The 24,363-nt window shown below is 36.6% G+C and overlaps 1 protein-coding gene across 2 annotated transcripts in view; it reads left to right on the top strand.

The window, feature by feature from the left end:
• The window catches only part of HERC1 (HECT and RLD domain containing E3 ubiquitin protein ligase family member 1), a 94,367-nt gene that overhangs the window by 67,017 nt on the left and 2,987 nt on the right, over positions 1 to 24,363 (top strand). The window contains exons 47-75 of one of the 2 annotated variants that reach the window (XM_048956162.1): positions 1,191 to 1,391; positions 2,001 to 2,175; positions 2,868 to 3,138; positions 3,755 to 3,968; positions 4,797 to 5,002; positions 5,833 to 5,960; positions 6,726 to 6,853; positions 8,121 to 8,312; positions 9,188 to 9,318; positions 10,169 to 10,368; positions 10,852 to 10,966; positions 11,498 to 11,644; positions 12,629 to 12,730; positions 13,837 to 14,010; positions 14,321 to 14,614; positions 15,145 to 15,210; positions 15,299 to 15,424; positions 15,982 to 16,120; positions 16,588 to 16,769; positions 17,588 to 17,743; positions 18,248 to 18,370; positions 18,941 to 19,043; positions 19,705 to 19,874; positions 21,179 to 21,317; positions 21,513 to 21,682; positions 22,051 to 22,220; positions 22,398 to 22,563; positions 23,493 to 23,569; positions 23,927 to 24,179. In XM_048956162.1, the coding sequence (XP_048812119.1) occupies positions 1,191 to 1,391; positions 2,001 to 2,175; positions 2,868 to 3,138; positions 3,755 to 3,968; positions 4,797 to 5,002; positions 5,833 to 5,960; positions 6,726 to 6,853; positions 8,121 to 8,312; positions 9,188 to 9,318; positions 10,169 to 10,368; positions 10,852 to 10,966; positions 11,498 to 11,644; positions 12,629 to 12,730; positions 13,837 to 14,010; positions 14,321 to 14,614; positions 15,145 to 15,210; positions 15,299 to 15,424; positions 15,982 to 16,120; positions 16,588 to 16,769; positions 17,588 to 17,743; positions 18,248 to 18,370; positions 18,941 to 19,043; positions 19,705 to 19,874; positions 21,179 to 21,317; positions 21,513 to 21,682; positions 22,051 to 22,220; positions 22,398 to 22,563; positions 23,493 to 23,569; positions 23,927 to 24,179 (4,718 nt within the window). Of the gene's footprint in view, positions 1 to 1,190; positions 1,392 to 2,000; positions 2,176 to 2,867; positions 3,139 to 3,754; positions 3,969 to 4,742; positions 5,003 to 5,832; positions 5,961 to 6,725; positions 6,854 to 8,120; positions 8,313 to 9,187; positions 9,319 to 10,168; positions 10,369 to 10,851; positions 10,967 to 11,497; positions 11,645 to 12,628; positions 12,731 to 13,836; positions 14,011 to 14,320; positions 14,615 to 15,144; positions 15,211 to 15,298; positions 15,425 to 15,981; positions 16,121 to 16,587; positions 16,770 to 17,587; positions 17,744 to 18,247; positions 18,371 to 18,940; positions 19,044 to 19,704; positions 19,875 to 21,178; positions 21,318 to 21,512; positions 21,683 to 22,050; positions 22,221 to 22,397; positions 22,564 to 23,492; positions 23,570 to 23,926; positions 24,180 to 24,363 lie in introns of both variants that reach the window. The other variant, XM_048956161.1, reaches the window with a different exon arrangement.

Genomic DNA, 24,363 nt, shown 5'->3' with positions numbered 1-24,363 from the left:
GAAGTGCTTTTCTTTCTCCATAAATGCAAATAAACGTGTAATGAAACTCTACTTGAAGATACCTTCAGACTAGATTTCGTGCTTTCATTGTTGCTTTTAAGTTCAGGTGGAAATAAATCAGTGACGTTTTTTCCCTTGTATTTCATTTGCTGTCTTGTAATTAATTTTGGTGAATGAGCTGTTGTAGTTTAAACTACATTCAGTCTACATGAAGTCTAATATTCAAATACATTTCTTCAGCTGCCTTTTTAGGAGAGGTTAATTAGCATAAGTTACCCTCTGGAAATTTTGGCCTTAGGCTTACACTTCTATCTTCTTATTAGTTGAGAGTGTCTCAATAATGTCCTTCACACCTGAACAAATTATTTCTAATGACTGGAGAAAATCTTTCTCAGGTGATCCTTTGAATCTGGGCCTTTTTGTAGCTTATACAGTCACAGTCATATGAGTTGCCACACGTGTAGATTTAAATGTGAGTGTTCCCAAATTTAAGGGCAAGTTTTTGTTTTTTTTCCAGCAGATAAAAGCTGTTGAGATTGTACACTATGGAGAGTGAGTTAGAGAGGGAAAAAGAAGTAAATCTAAATTGATGTCTGTGTAAATGTCTGGGAAGTCAATGGAGTAATGGAGTACATAATTTAATTACAATTATGGGATGAGGGGTGCAAACTGAGGTATGGGAAGGAAAAACAAAGGCCTGGATAGTACAATAATGACCTAAGAACTTGCACATACTTTTTGATAAATGTGAACATGAGAAGCCTCCAGTATCTATTTTTACTGTTCAGTCCTTTAGAATACGTATCTGCTGTTGTGATTTAAAGCGTTACTGTATGTTCACACTTCTTAATGTATTTCAGGTTGTACAGTTGTCTTTTTGTTAGATACAGGGACCTCTTGTTTCTGTGTTTTAAAAAACAGCTAAATTGATGCCTCAGAGAATCTTCTATAAAATTTGTGTGACAGAAAAAAAAGACCAGATTTAATGAAGAGGGGCAAAAGGGGGGTTTTGTTTTTCTAGTTCACTTAATGTTGCTATTGGCACAACGTGAAGATGGGAGTCAAGGCTACTAAGCTGCAGACTGCAATTCATATTTTATTCCTCATATTGATATTTTTTAAACTTAATTAACATTATTTACTACTTTCAGATTTTAAAGTTACATTTAATTGTATTTTTCCAATTCTAGAAGACTGGGATATGTTAGATGTAGATGAGGATGAGAAGCTGACAGGAGAAGAGGAGTTTGAATTACTGGCTGGACCTCTTGGGTTAAATGATCGACGTATTGTACCTGAACCTGTGCAGTTTCCTGACAGTGACCCTCTAGGTGCATCAGTTGCAATGGTGACAGCCACCAACAGTATGGAAGAAACACTGATGCAAATAGGTAAATTTGATACGAATTTAATTCACAGAACACATACATCCCCTCTGGTGTGATTTTATAGGATTGTTGCAGAAATATTTTGATGATCTTTCCTGCTTTCCTGTCTCATAAGGAAACTAATACAGATTCTTAATTTTCCTTTTATTTTAAAAGTCAGTGAGGTATGCATGGCATTTTTGTTAGCAGACGTGAAGCTTTGGTATACTAACAAAACTGTGACCAAAGTTTTACAGTGAATGGTAGTAGCATGTTTGTTTCACAATTCAGATATTCACTGATTTAATTGGTGATTTATTGATCATCGTACTGAAATGCAGGATATGTATTTAACTTTGTAGATCCCTTTAAATGGGCAAGGAAAGCAGAGGAATTAGCATTAACATCAGTACTGTCAAACTGCTACCTATCAAGTTTTGAAAAAAAGAAATAATTAAACTATGTAGATTTTTAGAAGTGTATTTTCTGCTCAGTCATCACCACTTTCTATATTTCTGACATGCTGAAAACTGAAACCTTTTTTAAAAAACCTATGCCAGATTTGCTTCTGTGCTTATTACCATATGATGTTTTTTTGCTCTTTAAACACTAACACAAATTGTTATTTCCAAGGTTGTCATGGCTCTATAGAAAAAAGCTCTTCTGGCAGGATAACGTTAGGAGAACAAGCAGCTGCCCTAGTAAATCCACACGACCGTGTTATGGCCTTAAGAAGAGTGACAGCTGCTGCACAAGTCCTTCTTGCAAGAACTATGGTTATGAGAGCACTCTCACTTTTGTCTGTCAGGTTTGTGGCATTCTTAGCAAAACTATTTTTCATTTGAATCTAGTTATGTAGTAATGTTTGGTGTAGATGCACTTTTGTGATTAATTTGGGAAAGTGATGCTCCTTTTATGTACTTAATTCATGTTATTAAGAGAGAAACTTTTGTTGATTTTGTTCCTTCAAACCCTATCTTCAAACTTTTTGAAAGATACTTCTATGTCTCACATTGAGAGCAGACTCCAGTAACATCGGCCACTCAAAACATAATGATTCTGTATCTGCCAGTTGGCTTTTGTTCAAGTCAAGTACTAGAAATAAAAGGTAAACATTGTAGAAAAGAAGACATAGTGCAGGATTTGATGCTATATGAGGATGTGAAGAAATCACAGAAATCTGATGTCTGTTACCATAGTGTAATTCTAAACATGAATTATCAATATAACATTGTTTATGAGCTAAACTTAAGTTTTTTTTCTTAGGACAAGACTATAAAATATATATATATATATATTTAATCTTCACCCTTAACTTAAAAGAGTGGAGGGGCACTACAGCTTTGTTTCTGCCTCTTCCCTTTTCCCCTGAATGATAATACTGTCCAGCTAACCAAGCAGTCAGTGTTCACTAGTGGTTTGGGAATAGTTTTGTCCAAATACAATTTTACTTATAATTACGCTAAAAAAACCAAGAGCATTTCTGTTCATTTTTGACAGTGGTTCCAGTTGTAGCCTGGCAGCTGGTCTTGAATCCTTGGGATTAACAGACATAAGAACTTTGGTTCGTTTAATGTGTCTCGCTGCAGCAGGGAGAGCAGGGCTCTCCACGAGTCCATGCACTGTGTCAAGTTCAACAGAGCGATCTAGAGGAATCCACAGCAAAACAAGCAAGCCTATATCATGTCTTGCCTACCTGAGCACAGCAGTGGGCTGTTTGGCATCAAACACTCCTAGTGCTGCTAAACTTCTGGTGCAATTGTGTACGCAGGTATGGTATGTATATTGAACTACTTCTACATGAGATTAAGCATTCCCTTTTGTTCTTATTTATAAGTTGTGCTTTTTTGTTCTAAACTGTGAGATTGCCCTCTCCGACTCTTTAACTGAGTCAGTTGTGGAATGGAGATTCTTTGTGATGATACACAGCTGTGGAAATGCTGTGGTGTTTCATGCACATGAAGGCACTTACATGTGATCAGAATAATTACTTATTTTGTTATTTGGAGTTTGAAATATAATCATGCATTAATACAAGTTTTTGGATGGAATAATGAACTTGATTACGCATTACTGCATCCTACACTCAGGCGCAAAAAATTCATAAAAGAGTTCTCCTAGAAGCTCCTTAGTTTTTGCTGGTATTTGTGGTTACTTGAGACTGTCTGTTTGTTGATTGATTGATCCCTGGATCTGAATGGCTGGTTCCACTAAGACCAAGTATTCAATCCCCAGGTCAGAAGAATTAAATTCCATGTTGCACATGGAACTGGGGGCTGAGAATTTCTACCAAAATATTTTCAAACTTTAAACTATGATTTCTTTCCAAATATAATCATTTTTAAAGATTTTTTTTTTTAGTTATTTATTTTATTGTCTATTTTCAGAATTTGATTTCTGCAGCAACCGGTGTAAACTTGACAACAGTTGATGATCCAATTCAACGGAAATTTTTGCCAAGCTTTTTAAGAGGAATCGCTGAAGAAAACAAACTCGTAACTTCTCCAAACTTTGTGGTTACTCAGGCGCTTGTAGCTCTGCTGGCAGACAAAGGGGCCAAACTGAGGCCAAATTATGATAAGGCAGAATTTGAAAAGAAAGGTATGATAAGGCTTTTATTTATACTAATCCCTTAATTGTTAAAGCTTCGATCTCTCATTTCTGTTTAAGGAAAGATGCTAGAATAATCTATACATAGATTTGCTCACAAAAATAGTTTATGTTGTGTTATAGTTTAGGGCACAAATTACTTAGAAATATTGATTTATTACGTAACTAAATTCTCTATCACTTTAAAAGAAATCTAAACATTTGTGTGTATTGAAAGCTGTACAGGTGTGGTGTTCAGCCCCAGTTGTGCCACATACTGACATTAAGGGGAATAATTAATTATTAAGGGGAATAGTTGATTCCTGATACCTGAATACTTTTCTGTCTCTGGTGCACAAAATGTTGTTACCTCTGCTGTTGAGAGGTCAGGGAACCGAAAAGCAAGTTCTGAAAAGCCTGAAACACCAGGCTGTTTCTTTGTTCAGGGGAGGGAAGGACATCCTTAGAGCAGCTTACCTCAGAGGATCCATTTTGCAGTTTAGACAGTGCTTGCTCTTAGAATGACCATTTTCCATGTGGTGAGAATAAGAATATTCATAATTCTCTTGTTATAGTGTTTTGGGTATTTTTGTGGAATTTTAAAGGGGGCTGTATTTTCTTGGTATCAGAACAGGTTTTCCTAATAGTTAATGTAATTGCAACGTTCTTATAAAATGCTTATTAATCTTTTTCTTCTTTTTTTCTGGAAATTATGGCTAATGCTGTGTTCATTTATGTACTTCTGTTTGGTACTCATCTAGGCATCATCTCATTGTTTTGTTTAAGCAGGTTTAATTGCCCATTTGTATGCCCATCCTTCCTATGATCCTTCTGCTGTAGGCCCTCTGGAGCTGGCTAATGCACTAGCAGCCTGCTGCCTTTCTTCAAGGTTATCTTCACAACATAGGCAGTGGGCTGCTCAGCAGTTGGTGCGAACTCTTGCAGCTCATGATCGTGATAATCAAACTATTCCTCAGACCCTCGCTGATATGGGGGGAGACTTACGAAAATGTTCCTTCATAAAACTGGAAGCTCATCAGAAACAGGTGATTTCCCCCAAAATTACGTGAATTTTAATGCTCTTCTTTCTTTTGTTTTGAATTGAGAAGAAAAAAAATTAAAATGATTGTTTTATAAATATACTGACTGAGATATTTCCCACAAAATGTAATGTTTTTGTGATGAAGTACATTATTCCTTGAAGGTATCTCCAATATAGAATAGTGCATACTTTCTTTGAAGCTTCTATTACAAGAGGCAAGAAACTGTCCTCACAGTGCACTACATCAGTAGAATCAGCTTTTCTTGGGCTAGATAGTAGAATCATAGAATCATAGAATTGCTCAGGTTGGAAAAGACCTCAAAGATCATAAAGTCCAACCACAACTGAACCATGCTGCCCTGACTAACAACCCTCCACTCGATCGTGTCCCTGAGCACCACTCCACATGGTTTTTAAACACATCCAGGGATGGTGACTCAACCACCTCCCCTGCCTGGGGAAGCCTATTCCAATACTTAACAATCTTTTCTGTAAAGAAGTTTTCCTGATATCCAATCTAAACCTCCCCTGGCGCAACTTGAGTCCATCTTAATTTAGATCTTAATTTGCAGTAGTTTTTCTGCTATAGTAGTTAACATCTTATTCTGGTACTCTGTGCAATAGCAGCCCCATGGAGCATGGGTCAAGTGCAGCGTCCTCATAAAATATACTTACACTGTACAATATTGTAGATGTGGAAGAGTGTATTGTGTTTTTCATCAACGCAGGATGCTCTGTTCTGGTGGCTTAAGTTTGCATTGTTATTAGTGAACAAAGTTACCAAAGCTTTAGGTTTAAACTCCATTTTTGCCATGATCTCTTTAACATTTGTAGGTCATGACATGTGTTTGGTGCAATAAAAAGGGACTTTTGGCGACTAGTGGAAATGATGGCACCATAAGGGTGTGGAACGTTACCAAGAAGCAGTACTCACTGCAACAGACATGTGTGCTCAACAAATTGTAAGTCAATTCTTTGTAACTGTGAGGTATTTAATTTACGCTGTAGTTTTGAAGGTAATGAGAAGAGCCAATCCTGCAGTATCTTCTGCACAGGAATCATTTCATCTTTCTTTTTTCCTAAGATTGTTTCTGTGTTTATGGCAGGCAATGTAAGATAAAACTGAAAGCAGAACTTGAATATCGTGCTGATCAGAGTCATCTCAGAAATAAGGAGATCATGTTAAAACTGTCAAAAATATTTCTTAATTATTATTATTAAAATATTACTCTATGATATACGAGAGGAATAAAAAGATAAAATATTCCTTCGGAGGGTTCCTGTGAACAGTTTAAATCTATAACATGATAATTGTGAATGTAGTGGTTCCAATGAAGTGTGGGGAGAAAAAAAAAAGAATTTGTGACTTCTGGGCTTCAGGAGCTTAGAGTTCCTGCTGCTCTTTCATGGAATTGTCTGGGAAGGACTTTTCTATCATTTGGATGTGTCCAAAAAAGAAGGAAGAAAAAGATCAAAATCAGATTCCTCAGTACAGATTATGTGAGTTAACTCAGAAGAGTAAAGAAACAATAATGAACCAGAAGGTAGATAGATGGTGATTTCTTAGCAGTTCTTGAATTTAGTTTGATGCTACTCATTTTATAATTTGTAGTTGTTTTAAATAGAATGTAGGACTGGGAGCAGGGAAGAATACATTTATTGTGTAAATCTGAAATGATGGCAGAAAGACTTTGGATTTTTAATTATATTATTCTGTACTGTTGCAGAGAGGGCGATTCTGAAGAAAGTCTGGGGTCACCCAGTGACCTTAGTTTGTCTCTTATCTGTTGGAGCATCAGTGGCAAGTATCTGGCTGGAGCTACAGAAAAGATGGTGAACATATGGCAAGTCAATGGTATGCACTGACTACCTGTGAACATTTTACAGTAAAATGTATTTGTAAATAAAACTGCTAAGTTACTGTATATTTGTTAACCTAAGTGTTTGTGTGTGCTCTCCAGTTTAGTATCTGCCATTTTCCATAATATCTTGTCAATCTATTTAATTAAGGCATTAACCACAAATCGATGCATGTCTTAAAATTAAATGGATAAACTGAGTACCATGTACAAATTCTTGATGTCACTGATGTGTTTAGGTTTGAGACTTGATCACTTCTGGTGATTTTTGTTTGCAAATATGGTATTCTCCCATAGTCCACAAGACTTACCTTCTTCAAAAGGCATGGAGAGTGTGAAAACTGACTGAAACAATTCAGAGATAGCTGATGACAGTGTTCAATGAGAAGGAAAACCTTTTGAGAGTAGAATGTGTGAGGTTGGTTTGTTTAGTTGAACAGAAGATCTGGGAGGAGTAAGATTATAAATTGAAGATTATAAATTGTTACATTAGGAAAGTAAACACTAGGAGAAACCTGTGGAGCAAAAGCAGCTATGCGAGCAAATGGATATTATTGATACAGGAAGAAATGGAAATAAATAGGCCATAAATAACTGCAAGAAAGATTCTGGTATTAAAATGCTTGTGATATCAAATGATTTCTAAGGAAGAATGACAACTGAGAAGGAAATACTTCTAAGATGTGTTAGAGAAACTGCATTGTGATAAGGAGGACTGATCTTGATCCAGAAGGGCCTTTCTTAATGCATTGATTCACTTTGCAAGAGTCTTTAAATGTATTCTCTAACATCCTTCCTGTCATTTGTGCTGTTTTTAACTAATCCACCATAATTTTAAAACTCTGGGAAAATTGTTAGTCACTTGGTCACTTGTAATCTGTGAAACATCTTTCTGTTGTTTTGTACTTATGAAAATCAGTGGTTAAACTGTCCGTGTTAACAGACAATTCACAAGAAAAATGTAAGTGATCTGAGTACTGAAGAATTTAGCTTTCTCCTTTAATAAAACTGTTTATCTTGGATGAACACTGAGATTTACTGTCTATGTTTTGTGTAGGTTAGTGGTCCATTGCTTCACTGTCTCATCACTTAAGTGAATTTGTCATATATTCTAGCTCTAGACTATAGACTCTTCTCGTGTTTTCTCGTGGAAGGTATTTCTGCTGTATTATTTTCTTTATGAAGATGAAAAAAATTTAAATAATTAAATTCAATGCTTTAAATAATTAAAAATAATTTTGAAATATTTTTGGGCTTTCCCAGGAGGAAAAGGATTATTAGATCTTCAGCCTCACTGGGTATCTGCACTTGCTTGGCCAGAAGAAGGGCCAGCTGCAGCATGGAAAGGAGAATTATTGTTAATTGGTCGTATGGATGGGTCTCTTGGACTTATTGAAGTCGTGGATATTTCAACTATGCACCGGATAGAACTGGAACACTGCTACAGAAAGGATGGTAGGTGACTGCATCAGTATTTAAGTAGAGATTAAAATTAGTAGCGCCTTAGTTAAATTTTGAGATTCCTGCCATAAAAAAGAAAAAGCAATATACGTAGGTTACTCTGAAAGTAATGCCTTCTATTTGTTTCCATGGAAACTACAACAGATATAGAAAATACTGTTAGGCTATTTAAAGGAGCAAATTTTCAGCATCAAAACATTCTTTTTCAACATATTTTTAACCTGGTCACCACCATTAGCTGTGCATTTTCACCAGCAGTGGAAAAGAGGTTATAATATTTGCATTAATTTTGCTTTAAATTGCCACGTTGGCTGTATGACTTAAAAGAATTGAAGACACAGATTTTTTGCAGCGTCTCCTTTGTCTATAGATGGTTTGTAGACAATATCATCTGAATTCCATAATTACAGCCATTTTTATTTATAGTTCTGGTCACAGAGGACATCGAATAGCACATCTTGGGTAGCATTTTGTGGTTTTCCACTAAGAATGTGGCTTCTTCTAGAAATGTGCCATTTTTGGGGCAGAATCAATGGAGGCAATATGTACTGACAAAGGCTGACGTTGCTTTCAGTGGTTTTCTTGGAAGCAGCCCAGCACAGTTCTTTTCCCTGTGTCAAGAATGTATATATCCAAGTATTTTAATGAAGGAGAGTGATTAAAAAAAATTACAAAATGATCTCAACTTCTGTGATCACATTCTCTTTTGTCCTTATATACAAATTGAAGAAAATATTCAGACAAAAAAAAGTCAAGTAACTTGAGGGGGAAGTTATGCATTTAATGTTTTATGCAGTCGCACTGTCAGAAACTTCTGTCAGGACTGATGCTCAGTTTGGGTTAATTAAGCTTTGTGTTGTCTGTCACAGTTTCTGTCACATGCCTGGCCTGGTTCAGCGAAGATAAACCATTTGCAGTTGGCTATTCAGATGGGAAATTGCTAATAGGAACAAAGGAACCACTTGAAAAAGGAGAAATCATTCTAGTTGATGCACACAAGGTAGAGTTAGTCGTTTAAAAATGTAATTTCAGCTGGAAAGGATCTGCTTAAGCTATTTTGTGTATTCGAAAGCTATTTATAAAGTCAAGAGCAGATTATTTATTTCTGGTACATTGAACACAATTGAGTTCAGAGGAACAGTCTACCAAATTTAAATTAAAAAAAGCAGTAAGAATTATAATCCTTTTGCTATTAGAGATTGCAAACTGTGTTCAGATTCAGCAGTGTATTAAAGGTGTATTTGGTTTTAAAAAGGCTTGATTTGTAACAGCACTCATAATACTTCAGGTTTGTCTTTCACATGTTTTTGTAGAGCTTAAAGTATCATGCAAAGCAAAAACCTTTTTCTGACAATGCAGCCACAAAGGTTTTGATCCTTTGCTTCAGTGTCTGTAATGAAAAGTCACTACTGATTGGACTAATAAGTTGTTAGGCTAAGAAGAGAATTCCCAAAGTAGAAGTTTAATAAAAGCATCTTGAGTGCTTCCATGAATTGGTCTTGGTATTTGAAGCATGGCAGTCACAGAAGTGGGCCTGCTGTGGTAATAAAACTATACTTCAGTATTCCTCTATGGCCTGTTCTTTCTGATGTCAGTTAGCCTCATCTGGCCCTTTACCTAATATGCCTGTGAAGCCAGTACCATTAAGTTAATTCTGCAATTACTCAATATATAAAAAAAAATAGGATGTACTGAATTCGTATTTGCAAGTCATTCTCTCTAGTTGTTAAAATTTATTTGAGAATAAAATGCTCTGAGTTATCAATAATTAAACATTGCATTAGCTCTGGTTTTCTCTTTTCCTACTGTGTTACTTCATACCAACTCATATCTTTTTTTTTAATTAATAGGATACAATTGTTAGTATGAAGTGGGATCCAACTGGTAAAATTCTCCTGACATGTGCCAAAGAAGAAATTGTGAAACTCTGGGCATACATGGGAGGGTCTTGGAGACGTCTGCATTCACTGCCCCATCCAGCTTTTGTGAATGGCATTGCTTGGTGTGGTCTTCCAGGGAAAGGTCCCAAGTTACAGCTATTGCTGGCTACGTATGTCATGTTTTTGTTTGTTTTGGCTTTATTGTATTTTTTTTTCTTGGTCATTAATGTCAAGAGTAAAGTTTTGTGTTTTTTCAAATAACATTTGCTCAGTAAACCAGTTTTCATGAGAACTCTAAGGCACCAGAGTGAAAATGAAAAGCATGGCTCTTGTCATGTTGCCAGCTGTTCTCTCTGTGCTGTAAGACTTGTGCATGATAGACCTGTGCTTGAACTTTTTCTGCATATACTTTTTGTAGTATGAGACTGTGATGTTAGGGAAAGTTGAAAAGGTGTGGGGTGAGGAGTGGGAGGATAGAGAGTGGAACAGAAGGAATGCTTTTAACCATTGATTACATGCCTTTGCACTTTAGATGTATAGATAGATATAGTTTCATAGGAAGGTAGTGATATCTGATATTTTTAGGACATTCTGTTTATATTTTGTATTAATAGCTTTACTTTGTTTTTCTGATTTACCCTGACTTCTTTTAGAGGGTGCCACAATGGTTTGGTGTGTGTCTGGGCTGTTCCTCAGGACATAGCAGTCACGCTGCAGACCAGCTCAGCATACTCAGAAGGATGGTGGGACCAAGAAACAAGTGCCCAGGTAGGAGTAGATGTCGTGTTTAAGAAATTCTCTTTGCTTGTTCTGAAGTTAGGGAGGAGGTAATGTAAACAAGTTACTCAAATCTCAGATTTCCTGACAGAAGATATTTGCTAAAAAGAAGTGTTTATGTTGCATTTGTATGTGTGTAGATATTTTCAGAACAGAAGCTGAAAAGTCACTGGTTGAAGTGAATTTTACTTCACTAAATATTATATACTGAACTGCTTCTATTTTTCCTAAGTTGATAAATTTATAATAAAATTCAGTAAGAGTTTAAAATTGTTTCTATATAAAATTAAGTCAACATTAGTTTTCCATGTGTTACATCAGCTTGCAATGTAGTTTTTAGTGTTGGTGGCATTTTGTATGTGGAGAAACGGTGATAATGTGACAAGAATAATTTTGGAGTTTTTAAATTACCATATTGAAATTACTGTATCTCTACAAATATTCAGTATTTCTTACAGAATATAGAAGCTAGTTTTTTTCTATATCAAGTTCAGTGTTCCATAATTACAACATAATTTTCAGGATGGATACAGAAAAACAGTTGAAGCCAAGTGTGTATTTCAACTGCGAGGACATATTACCCCTGTTCGGACTGTTGCCTTCAGTCCTGATGGGCTGGCATTAGTGTCTGGTGGACTTGGTGGTCTCATGAATATTTGGTCTTTACGGGTAAGGTCATCATAGAGGTAACGTACTTTTTTAGTATAACTGTCTCCAGTGGTTGAGGTATCAGACTTTTCGTTTTTTTTTTTCTGGGGTGTTACAAATATGAAAGGAAATGTTATGTAAAATAATGATGAAATCTGATACACAATAAATATAAATTTAAATTAAACTTAACTGTTAAGTATTTTGTAGGTTATGGTTCTATTATTTATTCATTTTTAGTCTTATTATTAGGCTTTGCAGAAGTAGCCATTCTTGCTTTAGAGATGGGAACAACATTGCTTTACTACAATAACTTTCTCCAGGAACCATACGTTGTCTCTTATTTAATAATTCTGAATCATTCCTTATATTATCTCTTTAGTATGGTGGAAATGCTAGATAGATTTTGGCTTTTAGCATTGGCATTTCAGTTTTTAAGACATTATTGAACAGCTTGGAGAATATCATCCCTCAGGAATGTAGGGTAAACACAGTTCAGCCTGGAGAAGAGAAGGCTGCGGGGTGACCTCATTGCAGCCTATCAATACCTGAAGGGAACCTACACCCAGGAGGGGAGTAAACTCTTCAAAAGGGCTGACAACAGCAGGACTAGGGGAAATGGTTTTAAGTTGAAGGAGGGAAGATTTAGGTTGGATGTTAGGGGGAAGTTCTTTACAAGGAGAGTGGTTAGGCCCTGGAACGGGCTGCCCAGGGAGGTTGTGGATGCCCCGTCCTTGGACGTGTTTAAGGCCAGGTTGGACGGGGTCCTGGGCAACCTGATCTGAATATGTATGTTGGTGGCCCTGCTAGGCAGGGGGGTTGGAACTACATGATCCTTGAGGTCCCTTCCAACCCGGGTGATTCTGTGATTCTGTGATTCTGTGATTCTGTGATTCTGTGATTCTGTGATTCTGTGATTCTGTGATTCTGTGAATGTGCTTTGTATGTATTTAAATAGAAAAGTAGCTGTGTTTGCACAGTGACGCAGATCTCTTCTTTCCTTAGGATGGTTCAGTGCTGCAGAGTGTTGTGATAGGCTCTGGAGCTATTCAGACTGCTGTGTGGATACCCGAAGTCGGTGTGGCTGCGTGCTGTAACAGATCAAAGGTGACACTGTGTGTTAAAGTAATTCTACAATTGTTTGTGTAATTAAGAATTATCTTATTAAAAGAAAGTTCCCTTTGTCTTTTTTGGGGGGGAATGGGAAGAACTATGCAGACAGGGCCTCTCTATTTATTGGCTTTGTTATGGAAGCGTACTTGCTTACAAAGCAGCTTGAATAACTGAGCCTACTCAACTGTTATATTTTCAAGATACGTTATTTTGACTTTCAACTACTACTGTTGAGCCTAAACAGATTTTTTTTAATTTTTATTTTTTAAATGTCTCATGTTGAATTTTGGTCGAGGGGAGAATCCTTCTGAATTTGTGGTTGCAAAGAACTCTACACACTGGTTACATCAGCATTTCTGTTTACTGGCAGCAACTGTAAATGGCCACAAAAACTTCTTATTTACACAGCATGAGGAATTTCTTTTCTCCCAACAAATAAGATACCACAGTAACATAATTTAATCTAGACCAGCCTCAACATCAGAATTTTTTTAAGGAGTAGCAAAATTTATTTCAATGTTTACTTTAAGTACTGCTCGTATCTGAACAGAAGTTTCAAAGGTGGCAATATAGCTATATATGCAAGCCTACATGAGTCTTCCTGACTTCCTCAAGTGATTGAAAAACAACAGCTGGTTGTTCCAGAAGACAAATTCTTTTGTGAATAATGATGAGCTTGGCACAAGTTATGGCTCCTGTTAGTAGAGCTGTTCTAGATTTGGTTCTAAGTATTTGAAATTCTTTGAAAGTCTTCCCTGAATTCCACCCTGGTGTTGGAGATGATATGACAAGACAAACATTTAACTGTGTTTATGCTGTTCACAAAAATTAACTCTGCTTGTTAATATCTGTTTTCATTCTTCCTTGGAATGATAATCATTATGCTGCCTTGCGAAGGTGAAAGTAACGTATGAAGAAGTAACAATGTGGAGTGAGCTACTCCATAGTGTTCTTCAGCAGACTGTTAATCAACAGAGACAATACAAATATTTTCTGTCCACTTTGGAAACTAAGATAATTGATAGTAAATCAGTGGAGCTGAATGACCTTATTTTATGAATTTTTGATTTTTAACATGTCTTGTGTCTGCTGTTAAACAGGATGTGCTGGTAGTGAACTGTACATCAGAATGGATATCTTCCAATCACATCCTTGCAACATGTAGAACTGCACTGAAACAGCAAGGAGTTCTAGGATTAAATATGGCTCCTTGCATGCGAGCTTTCTTGGAACGTTTGCCAATAATGCTTCAGGAGCAGTATGCGTATGAAAAGGTAAGAGCTTGTGAGAACACTTAAAATTCCTGTCTCTTGGGATCACTGTTGTGGTGATCTGGTTTCAGTCTTTCAGAACTGAGATTCCCCCCTCAAAATTTCCTACATCTTATCTGTATATATCTTTCAATATTTTCCAAACTAGCAATCTCTTAGTTTGAAAATATTCAAAATTTTAGAAAAGCTTTAAGAATGGAAGAAAGTATTTGTCTGTAGGAATAGCTTTATAGAAATCCTACTTCCAGATTGCTGAATTCGTGTTCCTAACTGTGCATGTGTGATTTCTCTTTCCCCTTCCCCTCACCTTTAGCCCCATGTTGTTTGTGGAGACCAGCTTGTTCACAGTCCTTACATGCAATGCTTGGCATCGCTTGCTGTGGGCCTCCACCTAGATCAGCTGTTGTGCAATCCCCCAGTACCACCTCATCACCAGAACTGCCTCCCTGATCCTTCAACCTGGAGTCCCACGGAATGGGCCTGGCTAGAATGTTTCTCAACCACCATAAAAGCCGCTGAAGCCTTGGCAAAGGGAGCACAGTTCCCAGAATCCTTTACTGTTCCAGACCTGGAGCCTGTTCCAGAGGATGAACTTACTCTCCTAATGGTGAAATATGCTATATTCATAATGTTATAGAGTGGCTTGGGTTGGGAGGGTCCATAAAGATCATCCGGTTCCAACCCCTGCCATGGGCTGGGTTGCCACAAACTAAATCAAGCTGTCAGGCTGAAGTAAGTTTTTGGCATGTTCCTACATCAAATTATTTTGGTGATGTTAATGGTGTTTATGACTTTTTATTTTGGCTGACGTATCATAATATTGGATCGGTAAATTATTATCAGCAATCTTACAACATCTTCAGAGAACAGGTGCTTCAAAAACCTTTAAAAAAGATAATTTCATCATGAATTTTATTTAATTTTATTTACATTTTGACTGTGAACCATGAGTAACAGTGTCATTTGTAGGCATAGTAAAGAACTAGGCTTTGTCTGTTCACTCTTATCTTTGTATTTTTGTAGAGTGCTTTGAATGTCCATGTTGTTCATAGTTAATAAGGGAACGAGTATGACATAGCAGCAAAATAATGTGCATCTCTTGAACTGGATGTGGTAACTGTGCTTTTTGTTACATAGGATAACAGTAAATGGATCAATGGTATGGATGAACAGATAATGTCCTGGGCAACGTCAAGGCCAGAGGTTAGTAAAACGCAAATTTATTTATTTTATTTATTTTGCTTTTGCAAGTACTCTTTCTCTAAAGCATTCTTTTCCTGCTGCACCATAGGATTGGCACTTAGGAGGTAAATGTGATGTGTATCTGTGGGGAGCAGGAAGACATGGACAATTAGCAGAAGCTGGTAGAAATGTCATGGTACCAGTGGCAGCACCTTCGTTCTCTCAGGCTCAACAGGTGATCACCTAAAGAGAGTCGCGTGTTTGTATTGTTATTGATTTATCCCATGCATTGTTTGTCAGAATCTCTCTCTGAAAATGTCTTCTGTTTATTGTTTGTATTTACTATTAAGTGTGCTCAAAACATGCATTTTCTACCATAATTAATAATTCATTTTGTTTTCTGAGATAAAATTGACATTCAGGATAGAAACATCAAGACTGAGTAAATCTCAGGTAGGAGTGTGTTATATTTTCTCTCATTAGAAGAAGGTTTGCTGAAACCAGTAGCAAGTTTCAGTGAAGAAATGTGTGTTATGATATAATTAGGTAATAAAAGTCCATTAAACATATTGTAAGTGATGTTTTATGTTAATAGGGCTGTCATGAAGGTATTTGCAGTGACTAAAGATGTAGAATCGAGGTAGAATCGTGGTCTTAGTAGAATCACAAAAGGAAAGCAATGGTTGAAAAAATAAGATGATACATTGTAATTGTAATACAGATTGCTGCATCTAAAACAACAAACAAACAAGCAAAAACCCATAAAAACTCCTCTGTATTTTTCTTGACCAGGTTGTTTGTGGTCAGAATTGTACTTTTGTCATTCAAGCTAATGGCACAGTTTTGGCTTGTGGAGAAGGAAGCTATGGACGGCTGGGACAAGGAAATTCAGATGATCTTCATGTGTTAACAGTCATTTCAGCACTGCAAGGTGAATCTGTTTTGAAAAGATTAAATTGATTGATAGTGAACATCATTTTGATAGTTAATGTAATTATTTGTGTTGATGCTATTTTCACAGGTTGACATTAAAATATTGTAATTGTTAATTGAAAATTGAACGAACAAACTAGATGTTTATGTCTCCTTATTATGTAATTAGTAACATCTTAATATTCCCTAATTTCAAGAGTGCTGTGGGGAAAAACTTTTGCTTAAGATAGGGATATTGAATTTCAAAACTAATGGCGGGTCAGAAGCATAGGTTGTGTGTGAGAAGGTGCAGAGTTTCTTCAAAGTAATAATACAAGGGAATTGCTACAATAAGATAAGTATATTCCTGGTTGATGCCTTTCCCAAGATGTAATTTGCTACCCCTTGGGGCACTTGGATATATAAGCATGTTAAGAGTTCATTTTTATTTACTGCAAACATTGCTTTCTCCATTCTTTTTAACAGGCTTTGTTGTAACTCAGCTGGTGACCTCTTGTGGATCTGATGGACATTCCATGGCTCTGACTGAAAGTGGGGAAGTCTTCAGCTGGGGAGATGGAGATTATGGCAAACTTGGACATGGGAACAGCGACAGACAGCGCAGGCCTAGACAGATAGAGGCTCTGCAAGGAGAAGAAGTGGTGCAGGTTCCATAGCATATTTTTTCCTTTTACAAACTGTAAATACAGTAACTTAGGAATACTGGCTTTAGGTAAATGGTACAGTCAGTGATAGAGATGTTCCAGAACTACTGTCAGTCTTGCCAATTTGAATTCGTGTACTGAATGAAAATGGAAAACTTTTGACTTCTTGCTGAGCATTATGAAGCAAGTTGATAATTCCCAGTTGAAAATAGTCAATATCACAAGGTTCATTGCTGCTGTGATGTTACTCGCCACGTATTACTTGAGAAGTCTGAAAATTTGAAAGAGCCTGTGAAAAAAGGATGATCTAAAGACCGTCAAAATGTAGACACAATTCAGAACTTTATACCTTGATTTCTTGATCAAAGTAGATACCTACTTTGTCAGATAACAGTGTTCTTTAAAATGAGTTGCCCTGTTTTCCTTCTCTTTACTAAGTGTGCTTAGCAGCACAAAAAAAGAGATACCAGGCTTTGGCTAAATGTTTCAGCATTCTTTCATGCCATGTATTAGAATTTGTGCTTAGCAAGCAACCTGCTTCCAGAAGACAGTATTAGGTTTTAACAGAAAAGAAAAAATAAACAAAAATGCCTGAAGGCCTGTATCCACACAAGTATGCACCTGTCCTTCTCTTAACATTACTGTGAGCATAAAGCAAAAGTAGGTTGTTAAAATAATTCGTGCTGTAGTACCTGTGCTTTATGACTTTATAAAGTGAATAAGTTTTGTAAGATGAAGACGTTACTGCATAGTTCAGTGTGTAATAGTTTACTCCTCAAAAAACAAGACGCCTGTAAAAATCATATTTGTTTTACTTCCAGATGTCATGTGGCTTCAAACACTCAGCTGTGGTGACAGCAGATGGCAAACTTTTTACATTTGGAAATGGTGATTATGGTCGATTAGGGCTTGGAAATACTTCCAATAAGAAACTTCCAGAAAGAGTGACAGCGCTGGAGGGTTACCAGATTGGACAGGCATGGTTTATCTAAAACTGTCAATGTATCTTCATTTAAAGCTAATATTCTCACTGTATTTCAGTGTTCTGTTTTTATGTTTGGGATTGAGTTTTGATGGTGATAGCAGAATTTGAAAAAATGTTGGTTTTTTTAATATCTTTCCAGACTTTTGAGCCTCTTTCTGCAAAACTGCTTTTTTTCTTTAACATTGTAACATGTTTGTATTTAATTATGAAGTATGAATTCATGATGCATTTTATTTTCCTAGGCAGTGAGCATGCTTAGCATGAAGCTATTCTTTGGTTCTAGGAGAGGGAGCGGAAGCAAATTTCTAAAAACAACAAGCAAGCAAAAAAACCAGCCTGTTGTCTTCCAAATGCTGTAATAGAATTTTGAATGTCCTTAAAGGAATCTTTTTTTTTTTTTTTTTTTTAAACGCTGTTTTTCTTTTCTTGAAGGTATTTGGGTTGTTCAAGTCAGTACTGGCAAAAACTGTGATAATAACATGTTTCTTTGAACCAGGTGGCCTGTGGACTCAATCATACTGTAGCTGTGTCAATGGATGGTTCAATGGTTTGGGCTTTTGGAGATGGAGATTATGGTAAACTTGGTTTGGGAAATTCCACTGCAAAATCCTCACCACAGGTTAGAATTCAAAGGGAAAAATATTCTCTGCATAAATTTTCACTGTTGCTAAACATATTACACGGCATTCAGCATGCAGTTTTCAGAATTAAAATTATTAATTCTATATGCTATACTGTTCTAATAAAATCTACCATAAAGAATTCTGATAGTATGTTATACTACACATGACATTTTAAAGAATTTCGAGTACATAATACTTAACCCTACGTCAGAGATAATACAAATAGGGAAAACTGTAGGGTTAGCTCAAAGGAGAGAGGTTCTTAATTTTGCTATTTGTGGGTAAGTTTGTTTACATACTCGTCCACTTCCTCTCGTGCCACCTCTCACCAATCCCCAATAAATAAAAGGTATTTTGAATCCTTGTGCATAGAATAAGAAAACAGTGTCTCAGGTTTTTTATTCATTCACAGGCCTTAATTAGAGTAATGCTACAAAATATGTATTACGTTGAGGGAATTATAAAAATTCTTTTTGGAAACAGAAGTTACAGATGAAATCCATGTTTATTTTCTGCTTATATCTTCATAATGCCATAGCTCTTTGTCCTCTCATTTACCCTTCTAGAAAGTGGATATTCTCTGTGGAATTGGCATAAAAAAAGTTGCCTGTGGAACGCAATTTTCTGTTGCACTGACAAAAGATGGTCATGTATATACTTTCGGACAAGGTAGGATAATCTAACATTTGGACCTTTGTACCTTATATGTTTTTGTACACTGAAAATGAAAAATGAAAGTGAAGGACATTAACACATTTATAAGAGTAATCTTGGAATTTCAACAGTGCTGTGTTAATGTAGACACAGATCTGGATTTCAGGCCTGTATGTAGTCTGATCTCACTATAGACTCACAATTTAGTTTTTGAAGGGTGTTTCATTTAATTTTTGACAGGTGTTTCCATAACATTTCATTGAATTTCATATGTCTAGAACCATTGGGTTCTTTGAACGCTTGCTTTTCCTAATAGAGTCTATATCTGCCCAATTTGTTAAGAGTCTGGGCAGGCAAATTGCCAGCATTGCTGAGTTAAACACATTTTCTCTTTTCGAGTCAATTAATTCAAGTGTGTTATAAAATTATGTGATGATTCATTTTAATAGATTTTGATCTTGTTTCACTTTTAAAGTGCAAATAACTTCAGCAGTATCCATAAGCACAGGCAGTGCTTTGTAGGAAATGTACACTAGATTTCTGCATAATAAATTGCACTGATGTCCCAGTTCTAAGAGTATTCAGAATTGCTTTTTGTCCCTGCCCAACTTCTGCCTGCAAGTAAAATTAACTTTTGATGATCTTTACATATATAGGCATTTCCTTGCAATTTCAGATCGCCTTATTGGTTTGCCAGAAGGTCGAGCTCGAAATCACAACAGACCCCAACAAGTCCCAGTACTGTCAGGAGTCTTCATAGAAGACATAGCTGTAGGAGCAGAGCATACACTAGCTTTATCATCCACAGGCGATGTGTACGCTTGGGGTAGCAACTCTGAAGGGCAGGTATGTCCCTGTTTATTTCTAACCATGTTATTACTGTACAGATGTGGTTGGAATATGTATCTGGTGGAAAGTCAAGCTTTGATTTTTGTTCTTTTCCTTCTCCTCAGCTACAATAACATTTCAGGTTTTCTCCACAATTTTCATTTCCCGTGCACCTGCATGGCAGCAGGTGGGGAAAGCACTGACATCATTCTATCTGAATGCTTGCTTGTCGAAATGGTTTTTGAAAGAAACTTCACTGATTCATGACCTACCATAACTGTTTTTGAATACTAAAAAAAAAATAAAATTATGATGGTTGGCAATCAGATTCTTTTCATAAAGAAAAGATTTAATTTTATATGAAATCATTTTTACAAGTCAAAAGAAAATAGTAAATATTAAATACTCTCTTTGCTTTGGGACACTGATTTTTATCACTGCCCTTAAACGTCCATTCTCTTCCCACACCCAGTGTATAAGTCACATTTTTTGGAAGGATTTCAGATGTTAAGTTTTGTATGCTGCAAGTATAAGACCGAGCCTCTTGATGTTTTGACTCTCGGTGTTTCAAGAATGTTGGGCAAAGTTAGTGCTGTGGCATTTCAGGGATGAGTTTTTGAAGGGTTTTTGAGCAAGTTATTTAGAATAATTTCTAAAAGGAACGTTTGTCTGTTTTTACAATCATGCTTTTGTTCTGTTTTGGAAGAGAAAAACTTAGTGTAAAAAAGAAAAGTAGAGGAACTTGATTCTGAAAGCCTATTTTGTATACTTTCCATTGCAGTGTAAAAAATTTGGTGTTGTAGAAACAATTTTGTATGCTCTTGAAGTACAAAGTTACCACTTTTACAGTACAAAATTCAAAACTACTGGGAAAGAATCAGAAGAGTTTCAGTAAAATTTCATGCTGATCGTTTTTTCCAACACTTGCAGGAATGTACTTGCTAGAGCAAAAGTGGTATTCAAATTGCACGGGAGAGGTATGAGCTGTGTTGACTGCATGAGAAGGATTGTGCAATATAGATGACTTAGCAGCATAGCTTTATTTCTCAGTGTACAAAAGATTGTGTAAAAAATCTCTAGCTATTCTCAGGCCTCTTTGCCACCTAGATTTGCTACTGCCATTAAGCGTGGATGTAATATTCTATCCAAAATAAAAGGTAAATGCAAGCATAACTAAAGATCTATGAGGCGAATGTTTTTAAGCCAGTATATGGTGTAGACATTTTTGCCATTTGTTCTGAATCTTTCCTTGAGAGTTTTCTAGAAGCTTTATCACACTTGTTGATTCTTATTTGTGTCTTACAACTGTTGCAATTTGTCAGCTTGGACTTGGCCATACTAACCATGTCAGAGAACCAACCCTAATAACAGTCCTGCAAGGAAAGAATATTCGGCAAATTTCAGCAGGACGTTGCCACAGTGCTGCCTGGACAGCACCCCCGGTTCCACCCAGAGCTCCAGGTAAATAGCTGGGATGGTTTGTATGGTCATTTGAGTTAGTCTTTGTGTTTCATGAGGGATGAGTGTAACAGGAGCTGTGGAATGTTGGGCACAAATTGGTTTTAGTTTATATCCACCCACCCAGGTTTTCAAACTACCTTAGTCTCTCAGTTTTGCAGTCCTTTATGAAATGATGTTTTCTCTCTCGTGTGGCAGGTGTATCAGTGCCTTTACAGCTTGGTTTGCCTGATGCCATTCCACCACAGTATGGGGCACTGAAAGAAGTGAGCATTCATACAGTAAGAGCAAGGCTCAGACTGCTGTACCATTTCTCTGACCTCATGTACTCTTCATGGAGATTACTTAACCTCAGTCCTAATAATCAGGTAAAACTCCATTTAAAATATATATTAGTCCTGTTGTGTTGTACCATATCACTAGCAAGTTTTTCACCAGGCCTCAGTAGTAGAGTCTGTAAGTTTTTTGTTGTTTTTTTTTTTCTAAAAAATAAATTAAATATACAGATTTGGATTAAGCCAGGCTTTGTCAAAGTACCATTATATATTTTCAGTTATGTTAATATTAACATGCCAGTAGTTTTCAAAAAGTTGCTGTCCTCAAAGCTGTAAAAAAGAAGTGCCTCCCTTCTTTGTGAAATATTGAAGTGCTAGTGAGTAATTACGAAGGTTTTATTCTACGTAAGTGAACTAATGACCTTTATTAATATGCTTATTTTCATACTGCTTTATTGCAGAACAGTACATCTCATTATAATGCTGGAACATGGGGAATAGTTCAAGGACAGCTAAGACCCTTGCTAGCACCACGAGTGTACACGCTCCCTATGGTACGCTCTATAGGGAAGACCATGGTTCAGGGAAAAAACTATGGTCCTCAGATTACTGTAAAAAGAATATCAACCAGGTCAGTATTGTTTTCACAGGCAGTGTTTTTGATACCAAGCAAATACTGATCTTCATACGTTTTCCATAACGTGTTGCATATCAAACTCTGTACGTCTTCATTATGAACAAATGACTTCAGTAACGTATTCACTTTTATGAGTTACATTGTATGGCTGTGTCTTCTTTTCTTCAAAAGGGGTCGGAAATGCAAACCCATTTTTGTACAGATTGCAAGGCAAGTGGTAAAGCTGAACGCATCAGACCTTCGCCTGCCTTCTCGTGCCTGGAAAGTGAAACTGGTTGGAGAAGGAGCTGATGATGCAGGGGGAGTGTTTGATGACACTATTACAGAAATGTGTCAGGTAGGCAAAATCTATCAGTTTGAAATGCCTGGTAGAGTTGTTTGTTTTGTCTGATTTTGTTTGTCAATTTTCCTTTATGCAACATAGCAATTTCTTCTTGTTCTTCAGTCCTGAGCCACAGTACTAGAACTGGCTCCGAGGGGAATGCCTCTGAGGGGGAAAAAAAAACACCTTTAGATTGTAGCAAGGAGATGGAAAAGAACCACAGTACAACTTAGTGTTAAGTAAATCCCCTTGAAGTTCTGCAATAGCCCCTACATGTTACAGGAGCGTTTTGCAGGCACCCTTTTTTCCCCGGCCAATATTTTCGCTAAGATTCCATCCATTCAGTTCTGTCCTCTGACAGATGTTTCATAAGATTGTGTATGTTTTCACATACGTGAAAATAAATGTCACTTCTCAGGTTCAGTGCTGGAAAGGAGTTTCACCAGCAGAATTTATGCACTTTTACCTTCACTTGAGCCCAGATATTTCTGCTGTTGACAGCTTGCTGTTGTCTTTTCGAATTAATGATTTATGTTTCTTTCCTAAGCAGTTTGCATTAAATATGAGAAAGGGCTAATGAAAGTTCAGAACATAACTAATGAAAACATTTGTTTCATCTCTAGTTCTTGCAAAAAAGTACCAACAAGGTGTAGAGTTTAGGGCTTCCGATCATTTCCAGAACAAGTATCAGCAATGCATCACAGCGTAGTCACAGTAAAACAACCATTATAGTCTGATGTAAAGGCAGGTCTTTAAATAAACATGATTTTATGAATAAAAATCACCCCGTTTTGTTTCTTTCCCTTAAGCACTACACAGGAATATTCAAGTAGTTATCATCACTGTAGTACAATATTCTGTCTTGTAATGTATTATATAATGTCACAGTATTCCAGTTGTTCCCATGTAAGAATGTTTTTTTGTTGTTGTTACTGTTTTTTAAGGAACTTGAAACTGGAGTAGTAGACCTGCTTATTCCTTCCCCAAATGCCACAGCTGAAGTAGGCTACAATAGGGATAGGTAAGTTATCTAGAACTTCTTTTTACTTCATGTGTCAGTAGGTGAAAATTAACTTCTGTTTACTATTTTATTTATTTATTTTACCAAATGGTGAGACTTCATGATTGCCCCTAGTATATTCTTTCCTCCAAGTTGCGATGCTGCTTCGACGTGAAGGGGAGGGCATGTTTGTAACACAAACTTTCTGGCTTGCAGAATTGAGCATAGCATCAGGAATGTTGCAGTGTGTCGTAGCGATCACCCATTGCTGATAATTGTGTTGGCAGTTACTGTGCAGTGCTTAGAAATACTTGATCTTTTGCTTCTAATGGAGCAGCATAGAAATTATACTGTAGCCTTCGATGTCTTTTCTTTCAGGTTTCTCTTTAACCCCTCAGCATGTTTAGATGAGCATCTGATGCAGTTTAAATTTTTGGGCATTCTCATGGGTGTAGCTATTCGTACAAAAAAGCCATTAGATCTTCATTTGGCTCCAATGGTCTGGAAGCAACTTTGTTGTATCCCACTCATCTTGGAGGATTTGGAGGAGGTAGATCTGCTCTATGTGCAGACCCTCAACAGCATTCTTCACATTGAAGACAGTGGGATTACTGAAGAAAATTTCCATGAGGTAAGTTATGAAAGTGATTGGTTTTAGCAGATTGACCTTAACACTTCTGTTTGTTTTATTGGGCTAACAGGGACTTATATGCATTTGGAATTGTTTGTGATCTGAGCATAATCTGGGTGACTGATAGTAAAATACTAAACATAGATCACTCCAGTGACTTAAGCTGAACAAAGCTTTTCTGTTT

This window comes from Lagopus muta, chromosome 10, assembly GCF_023343835.1.
Source record: "Lagopus muta isolate bLagMut1 chromosome 10, bLagMut1 primary, whole genome shotgun sequence".
Classification (NCBI taxonomy): Eukaryota; Metazoa; Chordata; class Aves; order Galliformes; family Phasianidae; genus Lagopus; species Lagopus muta.
Note: the sequence above shows the minus strand (reverse complement) of the source record. Positions and strands in the feature narration are given on the sequence as shown.